The sequence below is a fragment of the Mus musculus genome, chromosome 17 (genome assembly GCF_000001635.26).
Source record: "Mus musculus strain C57BL/6J chromosome 17, GRCm38.p6 C57BL/6J".
In the NCBI taxonomy this organism is placed as follows: Eukaryota; Metazoa; Chordata; class Mammalia; order Rodentia; family Muridae; genus Mus; species Mus musculus.
The window spans coordinates 56,779,025-56,793,271 of record NC_000083.6 but is presented as its reverse complement, the minus strand read 5'-3'; the positions used below and the strand labels follow the sequence as shown (position 1 = coordinate 56,793,271).

General features: G+C 53.2%; 1 protein-coding gene across 2 annotated transcripts in view; it reads left to right on the top strand.

Annotated features, from left to right (window-relative positions):
• Positions 1-14,247, top strand: part of Rfx2 (regulatory factor X, 2 (influences HLA class II expression)) — a 55,112-nt gene that overhangs the window by 37,737 nt on the left and 3,128 nt on the right. For both annotated transcript variants that reach the window (NM_009056.2, NM_027787.1), the window contains 9 exons: positions 5,512-5,693; positions 6,544-6,663; positions 7,860-7,975; positions 8,506-8,624; positions 8,860-8,972; positions 9,511-9,665; positions 10,924-11,021; positions 12,368-12,517; positions 13,184-13,392. In NM_009056.2, coding sequence (NP_033082.1) covers positions 5,512-5,693; positions 6,544-6,663; positions 7,860-7,975; positions 8,506-8,624; positions 8,860-8,972; positions 9,511-9,665; positions 10,924-11,021; positions 12,368-12,517; positions 13,184-13,392 — 1,262 coding nt within the window. The remainder of the gene's footprint in view (positions 1-5,511; positions 5,694-6,543; positions 6,664-7,859; positions 7,976-8,505; positions 8,625-8,859; positions 8,973-9,510; positions 9,666-10,923; positions 11,022-12,367; positions 12,518-13,183; positions 13,393-14,247) is intronic.

The following is a 14,247-nucleotide window of genomic DNA, read 5'->3' as shown; positions in this document are numbered from 1 at the left end:
ATCCTCCTGTCTCAGCCTCCCAAGTACTGGGATCACATGCCTGACTGTGTTGGACATTTGATTTACTTTATTCTTGTTTATTGGGGCAGACTTTCATGTAGCCTAGGCTAGCCTGGAGTTGCCTGTCTATCTGAGGCTGGCTTTCAACCTGCAATCCTCCTAACACAGACTCCTGAGAGCTGAGATGAGAGGAGTGTGCTACCATACCTAACTGGGCTGGCCTCTCAAAAACTAACACCTGCCACAGAACCTGGACTGGGCTGTGGCCATTGACATGGCCCTCAAATGCCACCTTTCCCTGAGACTCCTAACAGTTGCTTTTTGTCCAGTTTGATTTAGTGATTCCCCAAAACCTTGCTGCTGGCCCAGGTTCATGGTGAACTGTTGTGGGAGGCCGTGACTCTCTGGGAGAGGGACAGACACTGATCTAGAGAAAGGTCTAGAAGCCTTGAGAGCTCACAAGCTTGGGTGCTGTCCCAGACAGCATGCAGTGAGTGCCTTGTCCCAGAAACCGAGGACACTGGGGCCCAACCCTCCAGAATGAACAGTGCTCGCCACTGTTGGACAGTCCTCCTGGGGACAGAGCCCAAGGGTGAAGAAGCCTTTGTCATTTTCAAGGAAAGAGACCTAGATCACACTGTGATCTACTCAGCAAGCCAGGCTCAGACTAAAGGCAGTGCCTGTGACCACCAACAGCTTGTGGGGCGCCTGGAAGCCAATCATGAGGACAGAGGCCCCAAGTTCCTGTGTCTATAGGGCATTCAGAATGTGTGTGGGGACTACTCGGAGTGCTTGTTGCAGGGTGTCGGGTGCTTGATTTCCAACCTGAGTCTACATGATGGACCCCAGGCTACCCCCTCCTCCGTCAGTGTTCGCCAAAGTGAACACTCTTCTCTCCTTTGGGGTATTGGTGACATAGGAGCAAGGGAAGTAGAGATCAGATCTTATTAGAAAACCTGCCGTATCAGTGGCAGAGAAAGAGAACGCAGCATTTGGCTGGAGGTAGTGCCAGGGAGGGAGAGGAGAGTTATCAGTGACCTGCCTTTGTCCCTGCAGTGACTTCTGTTGTCCCTGGGGCTGGCTGTGGTACTGCAGCTCTTAGTAGGGCTTTCTGGAGGGTGGGAATGTCACAGCCTCAGCAAAGCTGTTATATCTTCCAACTAGGTACAGGGGATCATGGGGCACCATGTCCAGCAGAGCCATGTTCCTGGTGGCCACTGAGTGTTACCTGGCAGGGTGGCTACTAGCAATGGAGCCATGAATCTCCCCATGCTACGTTCTGCCAGCCCTGTTTCTTTCTTTCTTTCTTTCTTTCTTTCTTTCTTTCTTTCTTTCTTTTTTTTTTTTTTTTTTTTTTTTTTTTTTTTTTTGGTTTTTTGAGACAGGGTTTCTCTGTATAGCGCTGGCTGTCCTGGAACTCACTTTGTAGACCAGGCTGGCCTTGAACTCAGAAATCCTCCTGTCTCTGCCTCCCAAGTGCTGGGATTAAAGGCGTGCACCACCACCGCCTGGCGCTAGCCCTGTTTCTAAAGTTGGTTTGGAGAGCAGAGGCAGCTAGAGCAGGATTAATGGCAGGAACGGCCCTTAGGAGAAATCACAGCTTTATCTGTAGCTGTCACTACAGTAACTGGTGGGACTGGCCACCCATCCAACCAGCCATCAAGGCCTGGCCTGAAGCAGCACTGGTTCCAACACCTCCAGGAAGGCAACAGTTTCTCCTGAGGCTAGGCCTCTATGCTCACCTAAGACAGGAACTCCCATAGGCCCACCCTGTCTGTCTGCAAAGTGCACCTTAGCCCTTCCTTACTGCCGGGCAGAATGAGTATGTCTGATGGATTTGAACGATGTGACGTTTTGTTTAGAAACTGAAATGTAGACATGATGTGGCTCTGCTGTGGGTCGTGCTTACAGCGGACAGCTCTCCACTACCGTAACACACCTGCATCCACATGGAAAGGAAAATGAGTTAACTTGATTCATAGCATTAGAGGCTCCATCTTGCAGCCAGCTGGGACCAGGCCACACAGGACACATGCCAGGAATCTGTGCCAGATGAGGCCAAAATAGAGAGGAAGAGGTGACTGCCACCCAAAGTCCTCTTACCCAACCCCACCTCTTAAAAGCCCACCACCTTGAAGTGTAGCATCATGCTGGTCTTTCAACATAGGGCCCATTGGTGGCTGTTGCAGACTCTACCATAGCAGGATTGAAGTCAGGTCTCTATTGCTGTGATAAATACCATGACCAGAAAGAAGTTGGAGAGGAGAGGGTTTGTTTCATTGCATGGGAAGTCAGGGTAGGGACCTGGAGGCAGGAGCTGGTGCAGAGGTGATGGAGGGTGCTGCTTCCTGACTTGCATCCCATGGCCTGCTCAGCCTGCTGAGCCATGAACCCAGGGCCACCAACCCAGGAATGACACCACTCACAATGGGCTGGGCCCTTCCCCATCAATCACTGTCTTAGTCAGGGTTTCTATTCCTGCACAAACATCATGACCAAGAAGCAAGTTGGGGAGGAAAGGGTTTATTCAGCTTACACTTCCACATTGCTGTTCATCACCAAAGGAAGTCAGGACTGGAACTCAAGCAGGTCAGGAAGCAGGAGCTGATGCAGAGGCCATGGAGGGATGTTCTTTACTGGCTTGCTTTCCCTGGCTTGCTCAGCCTGCTCTCTTATATCTGCTCAGACTACCAGCCCAGAGATGGCACCACCCACAAGGGGCCTTTCCCCCATGATCACTAATTGAGAAAATGCCTTACAGTTGGATCTCATGGAGGCATTTCCTCAAATGAAGCTCCTTTCTCTGTGATAACTCCAGCTGTGTCAAGTTGACACAAAACTAGCCAGTACAATCACCAATTCAGAAATGTACCAGAGGCAAATCTGATGGGGCAATCCCTCACTCAGTTGAAGGTCCCTTTTCCCAGAGAAGTCGAGGTTGGTGTCAAGTTAACAAAAGCCATCAAACACATGACCCTTGTCAGACACCCCAACACTGAAATTTCAAGGGCCCAGTTAGCAGCCTTCACTCTTTTAAAACAAGTATTCTGTTTATTGTGGAAGGTGTGAGATAACCTCATGGTGCTTGCAGATCTCAGAGGCCGAGTTGAGGGAGTCATTTCTTCCTTCCCTCATGAGGGTCCCAGAGATCGAACAAGTTCCTTTGCTGGCTGAGCCATCTTGTGAACCCCACTCTTATTCTTGTACCTCCCCGTGTGAGTCCTCCTATCACCCTGTCTAAACCTCAGCCTTCCTCCTGCCCTCTTCATCCTCCTCAGATCTTCAGCCTTCAGGAAAGATATGGAATCAGATGACAAAGAAAAGCAGGGCTGCAGCCTCCATACCCAGAGCCCCCTTCAGTATTCCCTCCTTTCAATGACTCCTTGGTCTCAGCTTTGGTCTTGAAGTGCCATGTCAGGGTCCTGGGGAACCAACAAAAACAACACAGCTCTGCTCCTGCCTCACGGAGCTGTGGTATCAGGGACATAGCACAGACCTAAGTGGATAGAGAGCTGAGAAGAGAAGCCCAAGGGTCCAAGTGGCCCTGATGTGTGAGAGCCACATTCATGCTGGATCCTCACACAGTAATGTTCTGCAGTGTCGTGCAGCTCGCAGGGATGGCTGGATCCTCACACAGTAATAGGTTCTGCAGTGTCACGCAGCACACAGGGATGGATGAAGTTCCCAGAGGAGTGGAAGGAGCTCACTCATGGCTAAACCCTGGACTAACGCTGGCCCTCAACCCTGGTCCTCAGTGTTCTGTCAAGTGGGAGGCACGAGGGTGGCCCTGAAGTGGCTGAGTTCTGCACTGAGATAAGGAGAGGGGAAGGCCACTGTGTTCAGCATGTCAGAGGGGACAGCAAAAGCAAACTGTTCATACCTCAGGATGGAAGCAAAACCTGGGCAGGCAAGCTCAGTCCCCTTGGAGAATATTATCCCTAGCCCAGGCTGGCCTCCACGTCTCAGTCCTTCTGTCTTGGCCTCCCAAGTTCAGGGATCAGGAAGCAAGCATGTGTCTGTTACCTTGTTTAAACTGCCACCTGTTCACCTTATTGGTAGAAAGTGAGGACTGTGCTCTGTGGGGTGGAGAAGACAGCAGAGACATCTGCTGGACTTGTGCCAGCCAAGGCAGGCTCATGCGTGGAGGGTTGGGCACAGCTGCTGGCTGGTATGAGCAAGGTGGCAGAATGGCCCAAATAAACCCAGTGCTCAGAGATCCACAAGGTCTTGATGAATCATGGTAGCACTGGAGGGCAACTCCTACTCCACCCTTGAAGCTGGCTCTGTCTGCCCAGAGGCAGAGCCAGTTCCACCTCTAGCCAACTCTGGCCTGCCATCTCCAGAGAGACAGCTCTTAGTCCTGTGGTGCCCGAAAAACGTTCCCAGACCTTCTGTGCTCTCTGAGCACAGTGTGGCCCGCAGCCTGTTGTCCACTCAACTGGTCACCCTGCAGATGTGGCATCTACAGTCTTGTTTGGAGCCTCTGCTGTCTCCCCAAAGCAGCCCTCCGACCTGGATTCTGATCCACGCTGAGTCTGGCCCCAAGGTGATGGAGGAGGGAGGGACACAGGAGTTGGGGAGACCAGTAAGAAGCAACATGGGCCCCTGTGTGGTGACCTTGCCTGACCCCATAGAGGAATTTCCCAGAGTGCACTCCCTGTTTAGAGAGGAGCACGGGCCAGCTTCCCTCAGCAGCGAGGACCCAGCCATGTGGCCATGCAGCTGTCAGTGGCTAACACTGACTCCCCTGGAAGACAGTGCAAGCATGGGGACAAAGGACACAAACCTAGGAGGGACCCTCCAGGCATCAGGCACCATTCACAAGACATAATGGCTTCATGCATGCATGGACTCAGCCTCCTTGCCAGCATCGTAGCTCATATCTAGTCACAGGGCAGCCACTGGGTCAGGTCATGTGTCTTACCTGTAGGATAGACCCAAGACAGGGTGGCAACACCCACAGCAGGGACCAGGTGGTGGGTTCTTGGCACCTCTCTAAGCCATGACCTCTGCATACAGCCTCAGTCCTCTCAGGGCCTCTCTGGGTATCCAGGTTTACACAGCCCTCTGGCCTTTGGGGCTGGGCAGGCCATCAGCCTGGTGGTAGGCTCCCTGCCCACTGTCCTGTGTTTCTGCATCAGAATCTGCCCCTTGGCTATGGAATTAGGAGACTTGAGTGTTCCCAGGAGTGTAGTGCTGTGGGCATTTCAGCCTAGAGATGTGGTGTGGTGTGTCTGTATCCCATGAGGGTTTATAAAACAAGTCAAGGAGCATGGAGGCCAAGCTGCACCTGGATGCATGTGTTGGTTCATGGATGGGCGGGTGGGTGGGATGGATGGGCAGATGGGTGGGTAGGATGATGGGTAGATGATGGAGAGACAAAAGTATGGCAATTCATTCAGGGAACTGATGTGAGTATCACACAGGTGGCTTTGTCACTGCCCTTGCCAGCACAGGGAAGTGAGCTGCTATCCTGGGACTCTAGGCTTTTGATGCCTATCTGTCCTCTAGCTCCAGTGGCTTCTGGACAATTACGAGACAGCGGAGGGTGTGAGCCTGCCCCGCAGCTCCCTGTACAACCACTACCTGCGCCACTGCCAGGAGCACAAGCTGGAGCCAGTCAATGCCGCATCCTTTGGCAAACTCATCCGCTCTGTGTTCATGGGCCTGCGCACACGACGCCTGGGGACCAGGTGGGTGCTAACCCCCAGGGCTCCCTGCATCTCATGCCAGCCCCACCTCCTCTCTTCCCATGTCAGAGACCCAGCTCCCCAAAGCCCACAGGCCACCAGCCCCAGTCAGTAGAGGCCTCATGACTTCCAGCTGTCCAGGCCGGAGGTGGGGAGACACTAGGGAGAGAGGGCTGAGACATGGAGTTCACTCTCATTTTGTAAATTTTGTTGGTTTGGCTTTGAGACAGGAGCTCACTATGTAGTCCAGGCTGGCCTTGAACTCACAGAGATCCACCTGCCTCTGCCTCCCAGGTGTTCAGATTAAAGCCTGTATACTGGGCTCATTTCACTTTTTAAAATCCACTTTAAATTCCTCTGAACAAGCTTTTTAAATATTTTTTTCTTTTGATAAAGTCTCATATAGCCCAGGCTAGCCTCACACTCATTACTATCTGATGATATTGAATTGCTGCCCCTTCTGCCTCTACCTGTGTGTCATCCCTTGAGCATGCTCTTGTTACTTTGTAAGATACACCCTTTTTCAAAATGGAGTCTTAGAGCCTGGTGTGGAGATGCACACCTGTCATCCACACTCGAGATGTGTTGCCATGCGGTCTGTAAGGCCAGCTGTGAGATGAGATGTGAGGGACACTGGGCAAGAGCTGTCAGTCATAGTCACAGTAAGTGGGCAGACCTGGGCTGGACAGAGGAGGCCACTTTATCAGTGCAGGACATCCCAGAGCCTTTATCACACTAACAAGAGAGGGGCTTCCCCACCAGAGGCAGCAGCTACAAAGAGAATGGCCCCATGATTGCCAAACCTAAGGAGAGTGTCCCTCAACAGTGTCTACCCTGTAATGTTTTATTCCAGGGGCAACTCAAAGTACCATTACTATGGGATCCGCCTGAAGCCAGACTCCCCACTGAACCGACTGCAGGAAGACACACAGTACATGGCCATGAGGCAGCAACCCACACACCAGAAGCCTAGGTGGGTGACACTGGCCAGGCTGGCTGAGCCCCGCAGCCCTTGATCCCAGGGTGCTGCAACTGTGTCCCCAAACATGACGGGCAAGACACTCCACGAGTCTTCTGTTGTGCCTCCAGTGTGTTTGGACAGACACTCAGTGAAATGCGGTTTCAGATGAGGGAAGTTTTATTGTCTAAACCATGTCCTGCCCCATGCCTCCCTCCCACCCAGATCTTGGCAACACACGCTTTTCTTTTGTTTTCATTTATTTTCTTTTTAGGTATCTATATTTCTATTTTTTTCTAGAAGAAGCCACAGACCCTAATTATCTTGTTTTGTTGAGGTACTGAAGACCTCAAATACCCTAAGCAGGGGCCCTACCCCTGCCGACACCTCCAGCCCCTCACTGGAAGATTCTAGACAGAGCTCCACCCCTGGCCACACCCCAAAGCCCCTCACTGGTTCCTTTCAGGACCAGCAGACATGAGCAAGCCTTCATCCTTGTCAAGGGACATCCCAGAGACACCTCAGTGGTATCTTATTCTTCCTCCCTCAAGAGACCTCACCTCATGGCCCTTGGCTGGCTGTCACAGCCAGCTTGCCCAACAGTGTCTAGGGGGCTGACTGGTCTGAGTATGTTTCCCCTCATGTTTCTAGTAGATCCAGCCCAAAGTCAGAACTGCCACACAGTAATGAAACATCTAGGGTCTGTGTCAAGGGTCACCTGCCTCCAGAGGGAAACAGCATGAAGACATGCTACAGGTGACGGCAGCACAAGGGGAGTCTGCCCACACTGGAATACCAGTCAGCCAGGAAAACGAAGGACATTCTAATATCTGTTCCAATGTGAATGGGCACATGAGCCAGACGCAGGACACATGGCAGCGTCTCCCTCCCAGGAAGTTCCTGGCACCAGCACAGTCACAAAGACAGGAAAGGGTAGAGTGTTAGTTCTGGAGCTGGATGGTGGGGACATTTGTGTGATGGCTTCCTGCCCCTGAGCCTGGTACCCAGCAGCGCTACTCCTGGGCCCAGGTCTGTCTGGGTGCTGGATACCTCCACGGTTCAGGCCCCACCACTGGGAGAGAAAGAACACTTGCTGCTGTTAACTGCTATTACAATTGGCACATCACACACATTGAGTCCTCTGTGCTCACTGGGCTCATCCCAGAAAGGGCTGCTGAGGGCTCCTGGTAGCATGTGTGTCCTCTGCCCAGGTATCGGCCAGCCCAGAAGTCAGACAGCCTCGGGGATGGCAGCGCTCACAGCAACATGCACGGCATGCCCGATCAGGCCATGGCCACCCAGGGCCAGCATCACCAGCAGTACATAGGTGAGTGTGGGGCCTGCTCTACCTTATAGACAGTTGTAGATGAGTCTTCTTCTGACACCTCTAGAATGATGGGTGTATACCCGGACAGCAGATATGTGAGATGACCATAGACTAAAGAATGACTGGGACATGGCAGAGACAGTGACTGACAAAGTGGTTGTCATAACGATGGTGACTTTGGGTACTGGCAGTGTACCCAGAGCTGAGCATAGAGATTCCTCTGTGACTGTCCTATAACCCAGGCTGACCTGAACTCCTAATCCTCATGAGTACTGGGGTGACAGGTCACTGTGATGCTGGGGATGGGACCCAGGGTCTCATGTATCTCGACAAGCACTCTAGCCACTAACCCAGCCCCAGACTGTCTGCTTAGGTGATGTTTCTGAGACATTGCTTACCCTAAGTCCAGAATAATAACCTAAGGAGCTGACATCCACAGTCACCAAATGAGGACAGCACTATTGTGTGTCTCCAGTGCCTGTGTCCTCTGGAGCCTGTATGTGTGACATGTGCGGATTGTCTCTCCCCAGATGTGTCCCACGTCTTCCCAGAGTTCCCGGCACCTGACCTAGGCAGCACGCTACTGCAGGAGAGCGTCACCCTTCATGATGTGAAGGCCCTGCAGCTGGTGTATCGCAGGCACTGTGAGGTGACGCCCTACTCAGCCAGACCCAACCCCCACCCGCGGCTCCCTCGCACCACCACTATATCTGTGTCCCACTGGAGGCCAGAGCCCATGTCCTCCCACTGGATGGACCGTCTCCCTGGGCACTTCTCTCTCCTCACTAGCAAGGCCCCTTTGGGGACCTCAGAAGATCCCACAGCTGCCCGGAGCACCAGGCACATGACCAGGCCTAACTTGTAACAGGCTGTTCTGCTCCTAGGCTACCTTAGATGTCGTCATGAACCTCCAGTTTCAGTACATTGAGAAGCTCTGGTTGTCCTTCTGGAACTGCAAGGCCACCTCCAGCGATAGCTGTGCCTCGCTGCCTGCCAGGTGACACCCTGACCCCAGGACAGGGCAGACTCAGCCCATGTGCTCCCCAGTTTAATCCCAAGGCAGTCTCCTGATGACACCTTCCATGTGTCTAGGCTGTCTGAGGAGGTGCCTAGACACCCCTTCTCCGTGCTTTTAGACTTGGTGTGGTTGACAAATGAGTCTGGGCACCACCTGCTTCTACGGCAATTGTATGCCTGGTCTGCTGTAGTTCTGGGTACCCTGGGCTTGCACATGCTAGGCCTGCACATGCTGGGCCTGCACATGCTGGGCAGGATCTGTTTCCCTGAGCCATGGCCCCAGCTCTCTTGCTGTAGCTCAGGCTGGGTATGGCTTTGTCATCCTTCTGCCTTGGGTTCCTGAGTATCAGGATCTATGCTACCAAGTTGTGACCCAGACCAGAGACTACAGTAACTCGCATCATCCTGGGGACCCAAGGGACCACATGGCTCCCTGAGCAGCATGGGTGAGAGGCAAGAGCCTGAGCCCCCGAGCAGAGCCTGCTTAAACTCCCCTGTGTCCCCTCCCTCTCCCACAGCGATGAGGACCCAGAAGTCACCCTCCTCCCTAAGGAGAAGCTCATCTCTCTGTGTAAATGTGAGCCGATCCTACAGTGGATGCGAAGCTGCGATCACATCCTGTACCAGACGCTGGTGGAGACCCTTATCCCAGATGTGCTGCGGCCTGTCCCCAGTAAGTGGCCCCATCCCGAGGCCCTGCCCCCCAGAGCCACCTCTCAATCCTGCAGTATCCCCTCACTTGCCAACTCCTCCCCATTCCTGACTCCAGGGAGCTCTGCCAGGCAGCAGGGTGCTAAGAATGGGCCAGAGCAGGTACCAGGCTTTCCAGAAGGTTCCGTGGAGCAAGGGCATCCAAGAGTCATCAGTTAGGAAAACCATTGCGACCACCTCAGATTCAATGGCACATCAGGCCATCTGTGGGCACCAGGGATGCTTGCTAGGAAAAATGGCCAAGACTGGCCCATTAAAGAGGGGATTACCCATAAAGCCAGACAACAGCCTTGGACCCACACAGGCCCTGCCCAGCTCAGTGCCCATGGTCCCAGAGTGGGCAGCAAAGCCAGCTTCAGCCTTCGCTGCACTCCCTGCAGGTGTGTGTGTGTGTGGGACTATTAGTGTCCAGCAGTCTAGATCTTTCTAAGTGCCCTGAGGAGCTTCCTGCTAGAGGTTAGAAACACAGAGAACTGTGGCCTTTCCTGGGGACCAGCCAGGGTGACATTTGAATCTCAGGAAGACAGTGATGTTGGAACATATTTTCTTCAAAAACAGTCTGAAAATAAATTAAAATTAAAAGGAAAGTAAGAGCAGTCTGATGACCCCAGCATGGTGGCTCATGCCTTATACTCCAGCACTGGGGAGGCAGAGGCAGGCAGGTCTCTATGAGTTCGAGGCCAGCCTGGGCTACAGAGTGAGTTCCAGATCAGCTATGTAGAAAGACCCTGTCCTGAAATCAAAATCAGAAAGTCTAAATTTCTTCTTAAGGCAAATCAGCATAAAATAAATTCAAATGTTGACAGAACACACTTTGTGTGTGCACATATGTGCACATATGTGTGTGCATGCATGTGTGTGCAAGTATCTGACCCTGATACTGTGGTTCTGGTGATGAATATGTCTTGATTGTGGCAGCTCAGGCAATTCCAGGTGCTGGGCAGTGTCCCTGGTCTCCTCACCAGGAGTTCCATCATTGTGCCGGCCATGCGTGTTCCCAGACAAGGCCCAGTGTCTCCTCAGAGCTGGGGACAAGTTTCTGCTCCCTGCTCTCACCTGGCACCTCCTCCCTAGGTGACCAGGGCCCCAGTCACCCTCAGGCTGCCACTTGTACCTCCATGGCACTTTCACCTGTCCTGATATCATGTATATGGCATGTGGTGGACCCACTGGGAGGGTGCTCACCCCACTCACCATGAGCCTCTGGTTCACCCCTCCAGGTTCCCTCACCCAGGCCATCAGGAACTTCGCCAAGAGCCTAGAGGGCTGGCTCATCAATGCCATGAGTGGCTTCCCTCAGCAGGTCATCCAGACCAAGGTACCAGCACATGTGGATCTGGGGGACCCCTTGGCTTCCCTGTGTTTCCCAGACCACTTTCCCTGCGTGTCTAGGAAAATAGGCCTCCCAGGATGCTGTGGGGGTAGGAGAGGAGCTGGCAGGGAGAAGACCATAGATGACCCTGGAGATGACATTTTTGGGACACTGTAGAGCAGACAGCTACCTTGGTTGGCAGGTGGGACTTTCATTTCCTTACCTGACCTGAGTCTTCAGTGTAAATCTGTGGCCCAGGTACTCTGGAACATGTGTACAGAGATGCTGGGGGCTGGGGCTGGGGCTGGGGCCACAGCTCAGGAGGTAACATTTGCCACACAGCATGACCTGAATTTGGACTCTGTCACTACAGAAAAAAAAAAAAAAAAAGGTTGTGCGTGGTACACACTGTAACATCAGCACTAAGGGTCTCGCCAGAACAGCCACTAGCCTAATCTGTAAGCCCTGCCTCAAAAAAGTAGAGTGCAGAGGCCTAGGAGGTGGCTTTGTGGGTAAGAAGAGCTCTTGCCACCAAGATCCCCTGAGGGATCCCTGGGACCCACATGGTGAAAGGAGAGAACCGATTCCCACACGCACCATCGCATTAAATAGATTAAAAACTAAGGCCGAGAGTGAAGACTCCAACTTCAACCCCTGGCCTCCATATCCCTACCCACACCCACACCCACACATAAGCTTGGTGGGTGTGAGGGTTCTCCATCCCCAACCCCACTCCCTGAATCTTCCAAGAACATCTCATTTAGTAGCCCAAAAGTTCTGTCTTCCAACTCATAATCCTCCTGCTTCAGTCCCCTACCCACCTCATCGGGATCGGAATCTTTACCATCCACTGAGGCTTCCCGAAGCAGGGACAACCACAGGGCCAGGAGGGAAAGCCCTTAGATGTGCTGTGTCATGGGCTCGCTGCCACCTTCACGCACCCCTGCACCCTCAGTCTGTATGGGTAGCCACTTGCCTAACGCAGCAACACAAAGGAGAAAGGGTTTATCCTGGAGCATATTTGGAGGGCACAGTCCATCATAGGCAGAGCCCAAGACTGCTGTACAGCCAGCCACTAGCTCAGCCAGTGGGATGTTCTCCTCCTCAGTTAGACAATCTAGACGGTTCCTCAGTGAGATGGGCACATGGGCTAACATGGTCTCTCTTCCCTACAGGGTCCCCCATCCTGCCCCTTCATCCCCTGCTATCCTGAGTCTCCACAGGCCTGCAGGGAGCAGGGTGGTGTGCATGCATGTGTACACGTGTGCAAGTGTGTGTGTGTGTGTGTGCACATCTGTCTGTCCATCCCCCATGCAGGGGCTTTGCTGACCTGTCACCTGGGTCCCTTGTAGGTGGGTGTTGTAAGTGCCTTCGCACAGACACTGCGGCGCTACACGTCCCTCAACCACCTGGCGCAGGCGGCACGTGCTGTGTTGCAGAACACGTCACAGATTAACCAGATGCTGAGTGACCTCAACCGCGTGGACTTTGCCAATGTGCAGGTGACTTGGCAGTGACATCCACTTGCTCTGCCTTGCTCAGGGCTGGTCTTCCCCACTCAGGCTGACCAGCAAAACACAGCTGGATGCAGCAGGCAGTTCATCCCTCCTTGGGCTGTATGTTTGCAATGGAAAGTCTGAGGTCTGGTCACAGCCCACCAACCACCTCCTACCGTGTCTGGATTCCTTTGGTAGCCAGTTTAACAAGCAATGCCCTCGTATGTTTGCATTCCAAATGCTCCCAGCTGCTGGACCTTGTGTGTCTGGCTCTGTCTTGCCAGAAAAGTACAAACAATTGCAGAGTTAAGGACAGCCCCTGGGGCTCCGAGGTCATCATTTCAGCAGACTGTGAGTCTGTGAAGCTCAGTGGCACATGCCTGTCATCACATTTAGGAGACTGAGCCAGGGAGATTGGGAGTTTTAGGCTAACCTGGGCTACCTCTTGAGACTTTGTCTATACACAATGAAAGGTAGAGTTGGGGTTCAGTGGGCAGAGCACCCTCCTAGCATGCACCAAATCCTGGGCCCCAACCCCAGCAACACATCAACCCTGGAGTTCAGAGTCATCTCAGCAGTTGGAAGCCAGTCAGGGCTACATGAGTTCACCCTGTCTCAAATAAATACACTAGAAGATCCCCAGGCCTGCCCTCACCAGCTATGCCTTTGCAGGAGCAGGCCTCGTGGGTGTGCCAGTGTGAGGAGAGCCTGGTGCAGCGTTTGGAGCATGACTTCAAGGTCACCCTGCAGCAGCAGAGCTCGCTGGACCAGTGGGCCAGCTGGCTAGACAACGTGGTCACCCAGGTCCTGAAGCAGCACTCAGGCAGCCCCAGCTTCCCCAAGGCTGCGCGCCAGTTCCTGCTCAAGTGGTCCTTCTACAGGTGAGCTGGGTCACCCCACATCCATGATAGGGAAGTGTCATCCCTGAGGTCCAAATACCCTCTGGGCCTCTAATCCAAAAACAGAGTGGGGCCATGTGATCTGAAGGCAGGGCTGGAGCCCACCATGGCCTCAGACAGAGATGCAGGAGCTACCAACACAAGTCCCTAGTGGGACCATCAGGAAAATAGCATTTGAAAATTCCAGGACAAGAGCTGGCTGCTCAGGGCCTTGCACACTCCAAGATATAGAGATGAGACTGTGGCCCCCAAAGTTGGAAACCTCAGTGGTAACTAGGGTTACTGCTGCTGTGAGGAAACAGTGTGACCCAAAGCAAGTTGGAGAAGAAAAGGTTTATTTGGGTTTTTCCTTCTGCATCATAGTCCAACACAGAAGGAAGCCAGGACAGGAACTCAAACAAGGCTGGAACCTAGAGACAGGAGCCAATGCAGAAGCCATGGAAGGTGCTGCTTACTGGCTTGCTCCCATAGCTTGCTCAGCCTGCTTCTTATAGAACCGAGGACCACCAGCCCTGAGAGGTCACCACCCACAATGGGCTGGGCCCTCCCCCTAAAAAAAAGTCCTACAGCTGGATGTCAGCCCAATTGTCTGGAGGCATTTCTCAGTTGAGGCTCCCTCCTCTCAGATGTCTCTGGCTTGTGTCAAGTGGACATGAAACTGGCAGGACAGAGCGGCAGTTCCGAGTGTGGGGCTGGGCTGATGTTACTGCCCAAGAGGGAGTCCAGTGTTTGTGTGAGGCTTCTCACAGGGCTGGCTAAGGCCTAGGTCAGTCTGGTCCTTAAACTCCAGTCACAGCTGCAGAGTGACCCTCAGTCACATGCTGTCACAGGAAGCTG